General features: G+C 46.0%; 1 protein-coding gene across 1 annotated transcript; it reads right to left on the bottom strand.

The window, feature by feature from the left end:
* Positions 1-485: 485 nt before the first annotated feature.
* On the bottom strand, positions 486-18235 carry UBE2I (ubiquitin conjugating enzyme E2 I). The gene is made up of 7 exons (XM_066576333.1): positions 18062-18235; positions 7846-7922; positions 7673-7756; positions 6151-6223; positions 4927-5036; positions 4753-4832; positions 486-1623 (listed from the first exon to the last, which is right to left on the bottom strand). Exons 2-7 carry the CDS (start codon positions 7909-7911, stop codon positions 1560-1562), a joined length of 477 nt encoding a protein of 158 aa, XP_066432430.1. The 5' UTR covers positions 7912-7922; positions 18062-18235; the 3' UTR covers positions 486-1559.
* Between the last annotated feature and the right edge of the window lie 290 nt (positions 18236-18525).

The raw sequence follows: 18525 nt of genomic DNA, 5'->3' as shown, positions 1-18525 counted from the left end.
AGCCGACCATAGGAGACGGTCGAGGAAGGGAGTGCTGCTCTCATCTCTGCTCGCTGATCCACCCTGCTCGTTAGGAACCTAGAGCTCACAACACCTCTAGGATGTCCTTCCTCTGACAGGACAATACTGTTCCATGGTCACTAGTGACTGCAGCATCTAAAGGAGCTAAATGAACAGAATCTGAGTTTTCTGAACATATGTGTTACTTGCTGCATATAGAGCGGGTTCAGCTTCTAAGCCCGCTCCTGCAACATCTGATGTACATGTATGTCATTAACTGTGCTGCCAATTGTAACTTCATGGAGAACACAATTATTTACCAAGACAGATGCCAGGAGAGCAGACAAATCCAGTTTAAGTGCAACTTCGGCACCATGACAAAATATTTATGCCTCACGATGAATGAAAGTGAAACATAACCCCGTCCATCTAATCCTGCAAGGAACACAAAACCAAAAATTTACCAAAAAAGAAAAATCAGTCAGTTCCAATTGACTTGTTTTATTTGCATCGTTATTGTGATACAGTGTTCATGTGATTGGCAGATCTCCAAACAAAGATCATTATACTTACCAGGTTTAAATTTTGGTTTTACTGCTGTTTATTTAAATCTGCATTTTTTCGGGATTACAAACACATACAGTATATGGTCAGCCAATTACATCGAGATGCCAGGCTAATATATATATCTGTGTATCCTAGACGTCAAGAAAAAATGTACAGTTCTTTTTTTTTCTTTTACAGAATGCACAGAAAATAAAGTGTCAATGTCAGTTTACAAGCCAAAAAGATTTCCACTTATGGTCCTTTTCATGAAAAAGATAAAGAAACAAAAAAAACTTTTATATAAACAGTTTATTTTAATCTAAACAGCAACACAGACAGAACGCCATATAAACACAAAAGGAAGTGATGCAGAAGCAAGAGGCTGACTGAAAATATCTGAGGCGCTAGGTTGCAATGACAACCAACCTTAGTTTGAGAGACCTAGAAGGAAAATTTAGGGGGAGGGGAGGGGGTAGAAGTCATGACATTGGTTTGTAATACAGCCAGCTAGAGGCTAGATATAGTTCTAAACAGTTTTTCTTCTCTTTAAATATTTGTAAGCATGCCTGCATCGGAGAGCAAAGAAAAAAAAAAATTAAAATAAAAACAAACAAAAAAAAAAAACTATAGATTACTAGTGGATTTATAGAAGTATAAAAGTTTATAATTTTACAGCAGTTGAAATACTGACATCAATATTAAAATAAAAGCAAGTTTTACATCATAACAATCAAAATACAAAAAGACTGAAGGAAGAGACCCTGTATGAAAAAACGGGGGATATTCAGCAATTTTAGAACTCTATACAAGTGGCGAAAAATGGAAAAAAAAAAAAAATGGCACACATACGACCCCCTCCCCTAAGTGACTTATTTGTATTTAGCGTCATTCAATTTTGCAAAAAAATTTGTTTTTGTAAACAAGTTCTTGCCAAACCAATCCCTTCCTTTTTTTTTGTTTTTTTGTTGTTTTTTTTTTTCCTTATTTATTGTAAGATGCCGCATTGTTGAAGCTTATGATGGTGCAAACTTCTTGGCTTGTGCTCTGACTCTTTTTTCATATTCAACTCTGTTTTGGCTGCAGAGGGAGAAAGAAGATGGAAACGTTAAATGCAAAGTAGAACATGGAGGATCTTCTAGTCATAGGCACCTCTAAGGGCTAGTGCAAACTAGTGAATAGGCTCCATTTTCCTGCTCAGTTATAGCCAAACTAGTCATGATGGAACTAGACAGACCCCACTGGCTATAATGGGGCCTGTTTATTGGTACATGCAGCACTGTAAAATGCCAGCTAGAAACCAATTTTTTCCTGTTTAAGAAAATTCAGCAGCCGAGGTTCCAAGAAGAACCTCCACCGCCGATGTGAACAGGCCCATAGATGTTAGGCAGCATTAATTAGCAGCAGCTGTAGTAAGGCCCCATTCACACATTGGATCCGCTCCAGTTTTGGCTTTCATATATCAAAGTACAAAAGAGATGCAAACTTTCTGAAGGTTCCACTTCTGGTTTTGGCACGGATACTGAACAGAATACAGATTTGAGAATGAGGCTATCTAATAGTGCAGCTAGAAGACACTCTATAGTCTACTCTTAGGTTATATAGTCATACAGATGATTTTTTTTTTTTTTAAAAGACCAAAAAAAAAATTTAAAAAAAAAAAAATATACATTGCATCACAGGTCAATTGAAATGCACTTCTCAAAACCCTACTTTTCTGTTACTGTACTATGCTGTAGATTTTCCACAGCCAAACCTGTGGCAGACAATCCGCAGCATACCAGCCATGTGGGCACATACCCCCAGGGGGTTTGCCAGAACACTAGACAGTTGTTTGCTTTTCCAAATATTTGGGCCCCAAAAACCACTTCCACTACATTTCTTGGTTCCCCATACCATAGGCTAGTTACACACTAGTGCAACTGAGAGTTGCATCCAAGACACTCGCATTGGACAGCACAGACACCGGTCCGTGTGTTGACAGACACGGCACATTCACATGCATTATCAAACATACAAAAGTCTTCTCATGTGGACCATGGGTCAATGGAGAGAAGAAAAAAAAAAGTCTCCATGTATAACCTCATAAGCCTATATTGTGAACGCGTGCTGTCCGAAGAACAGTACAAGACCGTAATACACACTAGCATGCAACTATCCTTAAAGGGGTTGTCCCACCAGAATAATTTATCCCCTTTATCCATAGCCTAGGATAGAGTATTCAGCAGACATGAGAACCCTGTTAGAGAGTGGCGGTCACACAACCATTCCATTCACTTCAATGTGACTTTTGGAGATAGGCAGGCGTTTGTAACCTTCGGCAGTTCCAATGAAATGAATAGACTGATAATGTTCATGTGTAATCACTGCCACATTCATGCAAGGACACTTGGAATCCCAACTATTGTGATCAGTGAGTGTACCAGTGGCTGAACTCCCACCAGGTACTTATCCTCTGCCCTGTTGATGGGATACAAGCATTTTCATTTCTATATATCTAGTTCCTCCAACCAACTACTACCCATACATCAATGGTGGTTTCCTTATCCTGACAAAAATGGCAGCAAAGTAAGGATTCTTTCCCACGAGCGTATATCGGCCGGCCAATATACTCTGATCTAATGCATTGGATTCCAATGCATCAGATCACATGGCCGTATTCCCGAGACGTAAAAGCGCCCGGCCAATATAGCGCTGTGCGTTTATGTCAGGCCCAAAAGATAGTCCTAGAACTATCTTTTGGGCCAGAATAAGTCAACCGCTGCATGGGCTTCTATGATAGCCAATGACAGCAGCCGGAGGTGGGAGGGAGTTTAGCAGGGTGGCTGCTAAACTCCCTCCCTGTTCTTCTCCCGCTCGCCCTTTGCAATGGGAGGGGGCAGAGCCAAGCACTGCCCCACCTCCTCCCATTGCTGGTTGTGGACAAGGAGCAGAGCTAGACTTAAAAAATCTATATATAGAACATGTAGCAAGTTTGCATAGGTCAGTTACCAACTTTTTCAGCACTTTTTTTTTATGCTGAAACCCGGCTAGCTGTAATCTGTAATCCTCCCCACTGTCATCTCTCTGCTAAATGGATCTTTGAATTCCGCTGTCAGCAAGTAAGCGCTGTGATTGGATCGAGCAGTGGCCAATTGCAGCCAGTGATGTCATTCACTGAATGATTGAGCACCTGCTGTGATTGGCTGGAGCTCAATCCAATCACAGCACTTACTTGCTGACGGCGGGGGAATTCAAAGCCCCTTTTAGCAGAGAGCGCTGACAGCGGAGAGGATTACAGAGCAGCTTGCTGCACTCCCGGGGAGACCATCGTGTGGGGGACACAGGCACCAAATGCAAGGGGAGTATTGAGTTTTGTTTGTTTATTTTTTTTATGTAGTCTAGCTAGGCTTATACTCGAGCATCCTAATTTCCCTAGTTTTTTTGTGGTAAAATTAGGTGCCTCGGCTTATACGGCATGTTGTAAATTTCACCCCTTCAATGTATATATAACCATGAAATCCACAGCAAATTCCACATGCGGATATCTGCTATGGATTTGTAGGGAGGGTCCAGCACGTGTTGATTTAGCCTTGGAGGGAACCTATCATTATGACCTATGAAAAATAAGGAGATCTAGAGTTATGCTAGTGGTTAAGATTACACCAACTAAGCATCCTCCTAGAAGGCCGAATGTTTGCTGAAGAGGCCCTCCTGGTTTTGTAGCCTCACACGGTCCATCACAAACTCCCTCATTATATGTGATGGCCAAAGCATGTACAGGATACAAGTCACTGATCTGATAATAGACTTCATTATGGGGGTACAGATTGTGAACTGAGCCCATCCATCACCCCCAACAAGGAGGGGACAGTACGAGGAGTCACACAACTGCAACATTACTACTCTGTAACCACTGAGACACAGGTCTCTATAGATGCAGAACTCACAGAAGCCAAGATTTGCAAAGTTGTTTTCTGTAGTCTGGATGCATTGTAGCAATTAAAAAAATAAATAAATAAATTTTAAAAAAAAAGCTGTGAGTTTTAAAGAGAACCCATCAGCCCTCAACCCCATGCCCCATTTTGAGCAGCGTTTTAAAAAGTATTTTTTTCTGAAACGCTGCAGCATTACAAAATAACACCTATATCTATAATATGCCTGGCTGTCCCACGTCTGAGCAGAATGAATCAGGTGACAGGTTATTTTCCACTCACACGACATACTGACCAGTAAATTGTGTATGCCTCTGCTTGAGCTGGATCTTGTATATTTGGTTCGTTTAGAAGTTCTTGTATTCCTAACAAGATCTGTGAACAAGGAGGGCGTTAGTGTCTGTACAAGTTCCTGCTCCGTCTTATTAAAGGGGGGGGGGGGGGGGGGGGGGAGGCACACCACACTTACCTGTTTAATTGTGATTGCTGGCCTCCAATCCTTATCTTCTTCTAAGATAGACAGACACACTGTGCCTGAAGGATAGACGTTCGGGTGGAATAATGGAGGCTCAAATTTACCTGCACAATAAGGAGATCATGGATTAGCAGTAGGTTTATTCTAGCCAGACCTTAAAAGAGGTGGCCATACACATGGGAGGATTATCGTGCAGATTCATTCAATATTCAAGTACACGATAATCGCTGCGTCTAAGTGTAAAAACAGTTTAGTTATCACTCACTTTCAGCCAGCATAACAATCATCGCTGACTCCTCACTGCGTGTAAACGCTCCCCGCACAGTGCTATACATAGAATGTGAAGCGGTGAGCAAGATGTTAGCGATTATCTGCCTGTCTAGATGCTCTGCACGAGCATCCTTAGCTGCGATGGCAGCACTCATGCAGTCGCTAAATACTTCATTTACACGAGATGACTGTCAGCTAGATTGCTGCCGACAGCCAAATGTGCATATATTTTTAGCTAGGGGGAGAGGAATAAAGCTGCTTCTGATACCACTACTAGCGGATTATCTCCTGTGGAAATAAAGGATGGGGTATATTGAAATTCAGTCTATCTTCCTTCCCTACCATTGGAGGAGAATCAGACCACCCCAAGTCAGCAAGATGCCAGCTGGCATCTAGTGTGTCTAGGCACCCTTAGGCTTGGGCTCCATGGTATCTCTTGAGAACCGCAATACAAGAAGTGGCATTACTGCCTGTTAACCTTGGTGCTTTACTTTATAAGACTATGCCAAGTGTTTGGAGTCACGTTGACTACCTATACCTATTCTCAGCGGTGGAACCTGACACCATCATGAAAATGTACCTCTATAAATATAAGCAAGAAGTTACTGTCTGAGGAAGCCAAGTCTGGCCATACATGTAAGATAATATGCCAACCATTCTAGCGAGTGGCCTTCCAGTCTTAGATTGCGATCCCCCCCTCTGACATTCATATGCAGTATAGTGTGTACTGAACCTTGTACAGCAGCACACGGTGTTACTGTGTGTGCCGCCATATGGTGTCTCAGTGAGGTGCCATATTCTTCCCCAAACGCATTGCCAACTCCAATGCAACATATGCTGGAATGAGCCAAGGTCTGCCAAGTATGCCTCTACATGTAAATTGGAGGCATAAGGAGGCACTGTAGGGGGATGGGGTGTCACTGACATCTATATTACCTGAATACTTACATTTGGGAGGCGAGGAGGGATAATCATCCTTAAAAAGCATTCGTAGTTTAAATAATCCTCCTTCCCATGGGGTCTGCAGAACACAAACACAAGCAATTAGCGTTTACATGCAGATTATCAGCATTTACAATGCATTCCAGAAGATTTGATATTGTCCTTTAAAGCAGTGGAAGTATGGTGCAAATTCTGCAGTGCAAGTCTGTAGCAATTTCTAGTATAATTGCCACACATGTGGATGGGGTCTTGAAAACGAGAAAAAAAAAAACCCTCAACACAAAGAGGAAAGAAAATCACCCCTTCCATGGAAAAGCAAGTATACTGCTGATAAAGAAAAAAGTGAAACAGTCACTAGTCCAGCCGTTTGTAATATGACAGATACCGCAGTACTGTGCTAAAAAGGAGAAAAATGTCAGCCACAGAACAAGGGGCGGATCACAGACCGACATTTATCCCAAGACAATATTCATGACAGGCCCCTACATAACAATTAATATCCACTAGATAAACAATGAGGTGGTGCACAGACATCCTGGTTTAAAGGGTGTCTCTTGGAGACTAAACCACTTTAATGCCATCCCAGCAGCCACCATACATGTATGGAAGATCTTTGGTGTCAGAGTATACATGGAGATTAGAAGTGGAGCTATCCTCAGACCTGGTTGCTGCTACACCGCCAACAGCCTGCCATAGTGGCTGGAGTCAAAGTTAAAGGGGATGTCCCGCGCCGAAACGGGTTTTTCTTTTTTTCAATAGGCCCCCCGTTCGGCGCGAGACAAACCCAATGCATGCGTTAAATAAAACAAAAACAAAAAACGTTTAGTACTTACCCGAATCCCCGCGCTGCGGCGACTTCTTCCTTACCTTAGCAAGATGGCCGCCGGGATCTTCACCCACGATGCACCGCGGGTCTTCTCCCATGGTGCACCGTGGGCTCTGTGCGGTCCACTGCCGATTCCAGCCTCCTGATTGGCTGGAATCGGCACACGTGACGGGGCGGAGCTACGAGGACCAGCTCTCCGGGCACGAGCGGCCCCATTCACCAGGGAGAAGACCGGACTGCGCAAGCGCGTCTAATCGGGCGATTAGACGCTGAAATTAGACGGCACCATGGAGACGGGGACGCCAGCAACGGAGCAGGTAAGTGAATAACTTCTGTATGGCTCATATTTAATGCACGATGTATATTACAAAGTGCATTAATATGGCCATACAGAAGTGTATACCCCCACTTGCTTTCGCGGGACAACCCCTTTAACAATTTAGGAGCCCCTGTCAATGCTCTGTCCTGAGCGCTACCCCCCAGCCTCTGACGAGACTGAGGAGTGCCGTTCTGGTTACCATAGCAGCTAGTGAAAGCTTCCACGCCCACCAAGGATTTATGAAGACGACATTAAACACACACTATATTGTAATACTTGTGTAATGGTTTGTTTTTTAGATTGCACCTACATACATAAAATGAGTACATGGCGCTAAAAGAGAAAGCAATACAAAAAAATAAAAAATAAAAAAAAGGTCTTACCCCTTTCTTGCCTGGAATAGCACATTCCCAGTTCATCAAATTCATTGTGCCATCTGGATTTTTTGTTGGTACTGCAACAAACCCCTTAAAGGGTGGAGGGGAGAAAATAAACATAAAGTTATAAAGTAACACACGACACTCAATCGGATTACAAATGAATAAGTTAAGCTTACAAAAGGATGGTCTTTTCTCCAAGCTTTCCTCTCTTGTGCGAGTCTGCTCAGGGCTATGCCAGACATAGTTTGGGCTCCTGTAACAAGGTGCAGGGTTATCTTCTCTCACCATCAACAGCATTAATCACATTTTTACATGTTATTGCCATCTAGTGGCCAATATGCCAAATGCAGGAAGCAAAGCATGGCAGAAGTGGTTTGACATCTGCGTGGAACCTCCGATCGAAAGTTACATTGCAGATCCGGTTCAAAATACCAGAAGAAAGCGATTTTTCTTTTGTCTAAGGGCTAATGCCCACGGACGGCTTTCTGCCGCGTTTCATTTCTATTGAACCTAATAGCTCAATGTACACGCTGCGGAATTCTACAGCAGGAAAGAAAGCATGGCATGCTCTAATTGCCGTGGGAAAATGGAAGCCGCCCATCACGCAATATCCGCTGTGAGCACAGCAGAAGTATCAAGTGATCACGCGTCACCGCCCACAGCTGGCTCGTCATGTGCTGTACTGCGCTCGCGCGGTGGATCCGGAGAGGCAAGTATGGGGTCTTTGAGGGGCGCCGTGTCAGACTCCGCTGCGATATTCCACTGTCAGTCCGACACGGCCGTAGGCATGAGGCCTAAAATCTGGGCAGCTGAGCAGAAACTGAATGACTCCATAATACCCAACTAGGGGTGTTCAGTTCCATCTGATACAGGGATCGCCCTTTCCTGCTGTTTGGGGAGCAGGAAAGTGTAACCCTGAGCGCAGATGTGAAACCCCCCTTGTTGGGGGTAGATAAGAATCTGCTCAGTGGGTGTCCAATTGCTGAAGCCCCCACTGAAGAAGAAACCAGTATGAATGGGGTGGTGGCTGAGCATGCACACTGCTGCTTCCATTCATCTATCTGGAGTGCTTGAGAAAAGCCAAGTACATAAGGCCACTGATCTGACATCTTTACCCTGTCCTGCAGAGAGGGGAAGCAATTTACAAATCTGGTGCAACTTCTTTAATAGAATTTTCTGCAATTAAAAAAAAAAAAAAAATTATATATATATATATATATAAAATTATTTATCTCTTAAGAGATTAAAATACAATCACGCTAATATATATCTCACATCTAAAGATTGTTCTCTAGACATGGAGTCTCACAGTAATACAATGCCGATAATTAGGACACATTCATACCTACAGCAGTACATTTTGTTGGAAGTTTACTGTCACTTTCATAGAACTAGACCCATCAAAACAATAGAAACCTTCACCCTATTAAAAAAGGTCAATGGGATCCACTGGCTGCTGGTGGGATCCATTTCGCGACAGATCTAGTGCACGGTAGAAGTTGGAGATGTGATGCCAGTGTGGAGAGAAGTACTCATTAATTTCACCATCCCGGTTGAAAGGCTGTGTCATAAAAAGTCTTATAGTGTAATCCAAGAAGGGGCTGACTGATGTGGAGAACACAAAATACCCCATTAGGGGATGCTGAGGACGAGGCACAGACACGCGTGACACGGGCAGGCCATTTGTTTCAATGAAAAATTGTGTAAAAGCTATGTTTCTCCAGTGGTGGCGCTGCAGGGAAATGAAACTGTGGCTGCCATGTTGCCCCATATATGACAGCTGATCAGATTGTTGGGGACATCCACAGAGCGCACCTACATGTGACTGAGTACAGCTGCGCTCCAATAGACCAGAAGAAAGCTGTGCAAACATTGTCTTCCTCCTGTCACCTTGTGTGACTCACAGCGAAAGTTGAGCAACAGTTATATAATGCTCAAGTTGGGAAACTTCCCTTTTGCTGCGGTTGCACAACTTCTACATTATATTGAGGAAGGGCGACATCCAAGCCTCATCAGTACCATTAGTCCAACTTACCTCTATGGCTAGAGGTGCATGAATGTAACTTGCATCAGCCGGCACATGGAAACCCAGCCATGCACTATGGATGTCCTGCTCTCGTGCATAGAGACGATTGGGAATGGGGCTGCTGGGATTCTTGCAAATTTAGACACCTTTGTGCAAAACAATTTGCAATGGATTTTATGTGGTCCTTGTCAGTTAAGAGAAGTTTCGCAGGAGGTCTGCAGCCCCCCACAACCCAACAGATGTAGCACACGGACAACCGAGGATCTAGCAGGTTCATTACGTAGCACATCTTAGTCCAATACACCTCAGATTCATACGGCAGTCTTACTACATGAGCAACGATTGAACAATAGTTTGTTTGCTTGTTTGTCATTCCTTTTATGAAGGCCAAAAAATGAGAACTTGCTGGACAGATGCTTTGGGAATGGTTTGTACAGGAGCGAGCCTTTTACCCAGACACCCAAATGACTCACTTGCTTGATCCAACAATTGTTGCATGTAAAAAAAAAAAAGGACCCCAAATGATATCACATTTCCTAAAACGCCAACTGGTTGATGCTCATCAATAGGTTCTGGATCAACCGAGTCTGCTTTCATGGTCCTTCAGTGCAATCCCTCGGCACGAAGATCCTCTCCGACTACTAGGAAGAGCTTTACTACCCATGTGAGCCTGCACTCAGCCAGCTTGTCGGGCGGTTCTGAAGTTTGGAGAAGACCTACTAGCATTGAAGCAAGAGCCAAAAATTCATGGGCCAGCCAGAAGACAAAACAGTCCACATAGAAGTGCAAAGTCCAATTTGGTCCTCTTTACCGATTGAGGAGCACATGGTAAAGCCAGGCGGCAAACATTCCTGAAGCCACAAGTCTCTAAAAGCCTGGGAGGAAGTTCCAGCTCCGTCATTAGATAAGCCTCTCAGTTCTTCCTTCTCCAGCTCAATCAGTTCTTTAGACTTTTTTCGATCGTTTCTTTCATGTAAAACCCGTGCACTGACCAAGTTCTTGCAGATTTCCAACCAGGAGGTCCTAATCCTTCCTCCATGGATGAAGCTCCAGTGAAAAACATCTGGAATGTCTCCCCAGAGGCAAAGACAAAACCTTAAGGCTGGGGGACATGGGATGCATTCCCTGGCAAAAATCTCAGTTTTGCCACAATGAAAACTGCAAGATTTCCACTGGGAAAAAGCTGCGGGTTTTGGAGCGGCTTGGCCGAACGCTTTTCCATTGTGGTCGGCACTTGCATAGAGGAGAGGGCAGCTGCAATGGGAAAAAAAATAAATAAAAATTTGACAAGCTGCGCCCGGGTAATCCGCGCCGCAGTGCCGGCATTGCCGCTACGGATTGGTTGTCCTGTGTGGACAAGAGGTTTCACAAATCTCGTCCACATGGCTGGTTAATCCCGGGATTAGCAGCCGCATGCAGATTTGCTGCAGCAAAATTCCGGACGGAATTTCCATGGCAAATCTGCCCTGTGTGAGCCCAGCCTTAGTTGCATCAGTGGAGTCATGAAGCAACTGCTCACCCTTTTACTCGGTGGAGGGTTCTTAACCCCTTAATGACGGTCCCTTTTTCTCCCCCCCCCCCCCCCCCCATTTTCGTTTTTTCCTCCCCCCTTCAAAAAAAAAAAAAAAAAATAGTAACTCCTTTATTTATCCATTGACGTCGCTGTATGAGGGCTTGTTTTTTGCGGGACGAGTTGTATTTTTCAATGGTGCCATTTAAAGTACCATATAATGTACTGAAAAACTTTCTAAAAAATTCTAAGTGGAGTAAAATGAAGAAAAAAAAAAAAACCATTCCGTCATCTTTTAGTCCGTCTTGTTTCTACGGCGCACAAACTGCAACAAAAGCGACGTGATAACTTCATTCTATGGGTTGGTTCGAATACTACGATACCAAACTTGTATAGTTTTTTTTTACTATACTATTTTTTTTTACAAAGATTTAATTTTTTCGATTATTTTCTGCGGTCATTTTGCGCGCAATAACTTTATTTTTCTGTCGATGTAGTTGAGCAAGGGCTCATTTTTTGCGGGATGTTCTGTAGTTTCTGATAGTACCAACTTGGAATACATACAACTTTTTGATCGCTTTTTATTGCGTTTTTTCTGGGAGACAGGGTAACTAAAAAGTGTATTTCTGGCGTTCTTTATTTTTCGGACGACGTTCACCGTGCGGGAAAAATAATGCGCTACTTTGATAGTTTGGACTTTTACGGATGCGGCGATATCAAATACATATTTTTTTATTGTAGAATTTAGATTTTTTAATAATGGATATGGCAAAAGGGGGGTGATTTAAACTTAACTTTTTTTTTTTTTTAACAATTAAAAAAAAAACCAAACCAAATTTTGATTTTTTCACTTTACTTTGAAGTCCCCCTGGGGGGACCTTAACATGCGATGCTTTGATCGCTCCTGCAGTATGACGTAATGCTGCAGCATTACGTCATACTGCTTTTTCACTGGCAGTCTATTAAGCCACCCCACGGGGATGGCTTGATAGGCAGTCTGGTAAGGCAGCCCTGGGGCCTTTCATTAGGCCCCTAGCTGCCATGATACCTGCACGGCTCCCCCGATCTCACTGCGGGGTGGGGGGCCGTGCGGGACCCCTGAACATCGTTCGGGGGATTTAAATGCCGCTGTGAGAATTGACAGCGGCATTTTGGGGTTAATAGCTGCGATCGGCCGCGCGGCTATTGCCTGCGGGTGTCAGCTGTTATAAACAGCTGATGCCCGCACTGTATGAAGAGAGGTTGCCACGCAACCTCTCTTCATACATACCCCGCGACTCCATGACGTACCAGTACATCATGGAGCGGGAAGGGGTTAATAGCTGACAATCCTGCTCACAGGCCAAACCATGAACAGCCACCATGATTAGAGTATCGATGAACATTTTCAATAACTTCTAGAGTTCAGAGTGACTTCTAGGTGCCAAGAAAGTCAAGCAGAACTAAAGCAAATACTTCTACAAATTTCCCAGCCACCACACCTACACAGCTCACCTGGCCCGAGGGCGCTGCCATCATGAAGACCATCACAAATTGAGTTATGCCGAGTTTGCAAATCCCACCCACTCCACCAGAAAGAAACATCCTCATATCCTTCTACGAGCTCCATCTTACCTTCCCCATAAACATGCACACTTGGCCCCACATGTGTTTATTGCAACGGAGAGAGGGAGATAAGTGGCTGTCTTACACTTCAGGCAGCTGATCATCACCATCCTTTCTTCCTACATCTGCCAATGGGTACAGTCTGACACCCAAATATACCTTATATTGACATGCGATTTATTTTTCTCCCAGACTGATAGTCCGTGTCACAAGTTATTAGAACACGCACTGTCCACTCAAAACACATCAGACAACACACATATGGGACATCTGTGCGCCGTCTGATGAGACCCGCATCTGGATCAGTTCTATCCACTACTTGCACGCTGGACATGTAACGGTTGTCCGGTGGAGGTTTCCCATGCGGTGCTGAAGCCGGTCTCCCCCCGCCCCCTCCTCTGTATACTTATTGCCATCCTGCAGGCAGGAGATAAAAGGGTTGTGCCAAGACCGAGTTAAGATGGGAATGGACAGAGCCACAGCAAGAACTCCATTCTTGTGACAGGTTGCCATAATCTGCTGGCGCCACTTGCAGTCTATTGTTGGAACTGCTCCCACAAGTGATAGATTGGCATCTCCTAACAGTCGGCAATTGCTCGTGATGCAACTCCCTAACAAGTTTGCCTCCAGTGGGAATGGCAGCGACCGGTGAGCTCTTCAAAACTCACGTCTATCTTTCGCAACAAAACCTTTAGGCCTCCTTCACACGGGCAACAGCGATCTAGCATCTGTGTTCTGTGCGACATCGCTGCGTTTTCACAATTTTGTAGCGCTCTTTTGCTGGGAATTTTGGAGTGGTGGTGAGGGGTGGGGACTGGGGGAGGGGCTTCAGATATAAGCCCTACCCCGAAAATAAGCCCTAACTGCATTAAAAACCATGACAAAAAAAAAACACTACATTACCCAAGAGGCGCTGTCCACTCCTGCCACACATCTCCGACATATTTGTAGTCTTCAGGGAGTTTCCTGGTTAGGGATTTCAAATACCCCGCCTCCAGGAAGCGCTGCCTCCGATTTGGCAGAGGTGCTTGAGAACCAATCAGAGGCAGCGCTTCCTAGAGGCGGGGTATTTGAAATCCCTAACCAGGGAACGCTCCTTGAAGACTACAAACAAGTACCGAAGAAGCTGCAGAAGCAGACATCGCCTCTTAGGTGATTTTTTTTTTCATGCAGCTAGGGCTTACTTCAGGGGAAACAGCAGGACTTTTACAGCACACACACTGGGTCAGTAGAATTACTACCTTACCAATTTTTTTTTCGTGTACTTCTAAAGAATAAAATCTTGGGCAAGTTATTTTCGTCGTAACCATTTTATCATCAGCACAGTTGTGCGAGGCCCATTTTTTGCAGGACATCTTGTAGTTTCTATTGGCACTATTTTAGAGTACATAACTTTTTGGGTGCTTTTTATTTTTTTCTTGGAGACGGGCTAAACAAAAAACAAAAAGTGCAATTCTAGCAGTTTATTATTTCTTTTTTGACAACATTCACCATGTGGGGTAAATAATGCATTAGGCCGCCTGCAGACGGGCGGAATTTCCGCCGCTGGAAGCCTGCATAGGATTGCGTTAACAAACGCAATCCTATGCAGACGGCCGCGGTTTGGCCGAGCGAAATCTCACGCGGCAAACGAGCCGCGACATGTTCTATTTCTGTGCGGGGCTCGCAGAGTCCCGCACAGAAACGTCACTCACCCGCCGCCGGCTCCGGTCTGCGCCGGCTGCCCAGCAGCTGGCATATGAAAGATTCGGAGCTGCGGGGCACGGTTGAGTACGCACTGCTCTCTGCAGGCACTCGGGTCGGGTCCCGCGGCGAGAATTCCTACTGCCGGATCCGACCCAGCCGTCTGCAGGTGGCCCTACTTTAATAGATTGCACTTATGGACACAGTGATACCAAGTTTGTTTGTTTGTTTATTAATTAGAAATTTGGCAAAAAGGTCCTTTAATTTTTAATAGAACTTTTTTCAACTGATATTCACATTATTTTTATTTTTTGCTCCCATAAGGGACAGGGACTTGTGATGCTTTGATCACTCCCGCAGTATGATACCATACTATTACATTATAACGCCATCTGACAGGCAATCAAGCCATGCCAGACACATGGCTTGATAGGCAATGACAGCCCTGGGGGCTTTCAGAAAGCCTTCGGCTGCCATAGCAACTGAACGGCACCCCGCAATCTCATCGCAGGGGGGCTATTTGGGACTCCTGAACTCTGATTTGGGCATTTAAAGGGTTAACAGCTGCGATCAGCAGGAGTGCTGATTGCAGCCGTTTCAGGCAGGGTTCAGCTATAAGAAACAGTCAGCCCTTGCATTGTATGAAGCGGGATAGGCTCCCAAACCGGACGTTGCTGTACATCATTGAATAAGGGGTTAATGGGGTCGTCTGGTTACTGGACACCCCCGCTTTAACAGAGAGAAGGGGTTAAAATAAACACTTACCCCTCCGCAACCACCGGGATCCAGCGCTGCAGCCATGATGGTTGACAGGAACTCAGGTGACTGCTGTGGCCAACTGCCGCGTCCCCGCTTGTAAGCACCATGATGCCGAGAGTCACAGCAACCACAGCGGGGCATGTTTCAGTTAATTACACTGGTCAAAACAAAAAAAAAAAACTATTTTTCTGTTACAAGAACAAAACACACTGTTTCTGGAAGCCAATTCTTCCCTGAATCCAGATCTCATTTCGGAATTTCTGTATCAGCCTCAGTTTTCATGTGATAATGGTTTTTGTAAACGCTTGCATCGGCGTATGTAGCCATTATATGGATATGGTTAAACGACACGCTTCTGCCCAGAGAGTTCCAAAAAGAAAACGGTCAGTTCACAAGGAAATCAGAGATAAGCCACATAAGAGTAAAGTGAAGAAACATACCTTCACCAAAAACACTTTCGTATTGTGAGAAAGAAGATTCCATCCTTTTAATCTTGTACCTAGAAGCTCAGCCTGTTGCTTCGACAAATTTAAGTCACAAGCAAGATCGTTGGGATCCCCTTGAGTCAAAGAGTGGGGCTCATTTGAGTCACAGGGGTCCTGAGATGTTGGGTTGGTATGCCCCTCTCTGCCGTCATCTTCACCCCCCATCACGTTCTCAGGAGGCGCTGGTACTGGCAGTTCCTCACTGACATACAGGTCTTATAGCTGATGGTAAGTTGGGATACTGCACAAGTTTCCTGGTTTTCGAGGCGATTCCTGCCATTTTGGTCAGACAGCAATACCAGTCTGTTGTGTGATCCGTTGGTTCCCTCCAAATCATGGGAACAGTAAAGGGCATGTGACGTGTTCCTTATAACCAGCCGGTCAGGAGTGTAACACATATCAAACAGCAATGTGTGGAGCCCGTGTGCGGCCCTGCTCACCAACCCTACACCCGAAATATAGTTCGGAGCACTTTTTTACAAGAGGATTAAGTTTTGGTTTTTGCGATTTCAGAGTAACCTCTTCACTATTTGCACAGGTACGAGGCATCGCTTCTGAACTGACACAAACCTTCACGAACGTAGAACTACAAGCGGTCACTTCCAGCGGCCATTGTTGGCTGAACTCTCAGTGCTGAGATCCAAGTGGTAGCCGACGCAACAGAAGATGTTTATACGTGATCCAGCATGACTCGTGGCCAATCCTCCCTGGTGGCGGCTTTCTAAACTAAGGGTAACTGCTGAATTAAATTAAGCCCCAGCAGAATACCAAAATTTAGCGTTCAAGGATTTCTATAAGAAGGGCAGTGAGTGTGTCACAAGAAAACTGAGCCAGATAGGCAAAAGGGGATTTCTTTTTTGACTTCGGCCCCCATGACTTCGCTTAGGACACCGTTCACATTCTGTGTAACAAAAATGCTATTTACCAGTGTTATTTTAACCCCTTCAGCCCTATTGAAGCAAGGTTGTGTGGTAACCGGACAACCCCTTTAAGTTATGGTGCTTATAGGGGAGGTCCCGCTGAGTCCGGAGGGTGGGGTCATCTTTATACTTACAGGCTGCCCTTTCCTGCTCTGTCCACCAGGCTGCGCACGTTCCACCGTTTTCTATGGGAGCGCGCAGGAACTGGATGGGTCACTCTGATAGTCGGAGTGCCAACTTCCTGGGGAAACAGCGTAAGAACAGGGAGCCTGGCAAGTACAAGAGTGACACCCAGGACTCAGCGGCCTTACAAGTCCCATAACTATAGGTGTATAGCGCTTCCCTTTACAGGCATCTGCGTCATTAGAGAAGTGATTGGTCATCATTGCAGGGACTGAGAGGGGTTGTGCCAGATATTAGTTCTCCCAGACTAGAACTTTAGGACTTGCAGCCTCTTCTCATGCCTGTGATGTCAGGTTCAGCAGTCACATGACCCGAGAGCATTCGAATGAGGGTATGGCGCTATGCCTGTATGAAGTGACAGCGGAGCTCCCCCGACCTCACAGTCCCTTCAATCCCCCGCTGATGACCCCCAAATAGATCATCAATACCTAAAGAGGGAAGAGGGTTGTACTAGAATTACAAGTTAGCCCTTAATAGCTGATCAGTGGGGTCCTGACCGCTGATCCCGAGAACATGGGTGCTGTGACCCCCTCCCCCCACTGAATGGAGCGCTGGTCAAGCACATGCGGATGGCGCGCATTCATTTAATCGAGGCCGACAGAAATCCCCGAGACCTTGCAGCGAGGCCAGGCGGCCCCCATCGTGGGGGTCTCTATGCTGGGACCCCCAGTGACCCACCTAGAGATTGACTTGTAGTTCTGGCACAAGCCCTCTTAGTGATCAGCGGCGGTCCATCATGCACCCAATCCCACCTGCGTACGAACAGCACGGCGGCCCCTTCTTCCCTGCGTGACGGCCAGAGACCACCGAGTGACCGGCGCATACATGGCAGCTCCGCCAGCTCTCAATGAATGGAAGTGGTGCTGACAAAGGCCATAAACCCGGGGAGCTCGGCACGTGGGGAGTTGCCATGTAAGCCGTTGTCTGCCAACAGCCTGACAGCTAGGAGGAAGTTGCTCCCCAGCCATGTGGAGGCGCTGCGAGCAGAGGCTGCGGTTGCTCCTCCCGTCCCGGGCTGGAGGAAGGTAGCACGGCGGCCGCCACCCACTAATGAATGGAGCGGCAGCAGATCCGCGGGAGCCCTCCCCCACTGCGCGCCCGGTGCCGGCAGGGCCCGCCGTTATATAAGGGGGTGACGATGCGGCGGCCGCCCCCGCCCGTGCCGAGGAGGGAGCTCCGCCGGGAGGAGGCCGCCCCGTCCGGCCCCCGGGAGCCGCTCACCTGCTGTAGCTTCACCCCCTGACAATCCGGGCTCCGCGGCGCTCGCTGCTCTTTGTGTCGGGACAAAGCCCCTGAAGTTTCCCTCCTGAAGCAGCACTGAACCTGACCCAGACTAAATAGGACCTCATGTCACAAGGACCCCAGCCTCGGGGCTGCCCTCACCTCTGCCTGCACCGGAGGGGAAACCCCGCCAAAGCCCCCAACTGAGTCCAACCGCATCCACAGGAGGCGCCTGACGCTACAAATACCGGCTATCCGCCGTGTACAGCACGGGCGCCCGCCGCTCTATGCTGAGGGCGGCTGCTGGCACCCGCCGCTGACGGGTTTAACGGTCGCCGGTTTGGGTCAGGTATCAAAAACGGACCGGTTGTCGACTAATTCTAAACAAGGAGTAAAACATGTTTATATCGCGCGGTTATTACCGGGAAAGGAGAAGTGGAAAAAAAACCGTGACAGGCAAAACC

This window comes from Eleutherodactylus coqui, chromosome 8, assembly GCF_035609145.1.
Source record: "Eleutherodactylus coqui strain aEleCoq1 chromosome 8, aEleCoq1.hap1, whole genome shotgun sequence".
In the NCBI taxonomy this organism is placed as follows: domain Eukaryota; kingdom Metazoa; phylum Chordata; class Amphibia; order Anura; family Eleutherodactylidae; genus Eleutherodactylus; species Eleutherodactylus coqui.
This window is presented reverse-complemented; position numbering and strand designations above follow the sequence as displayed.

Excerpts from the sequence above, each read along its gene's own strand:
- UBE2I (XM_066576333.1), bottom strand. The coding sequence starts at position 7,911 with ATGTCTGGCATAGCCCTGAGCAGACTCGCACAAGAGAGGAAAGCTTGG. Across the intron at positions 5,037-6,150 it reads TCCCTCCTCGCCTCCCAAAT|GTAAATTTGAGCCTCCATTA; the intron begins GTAAGTATTCAG and ends CTTATTGTGCAG. Across the intron at positions 1,624-4,752 it reads GAGGCATACACAATTTACTG|CCAAAACAGAGTTGAATATG; the intron begins GTCAGTATGTCG and ends CTCCCTCTGCAG.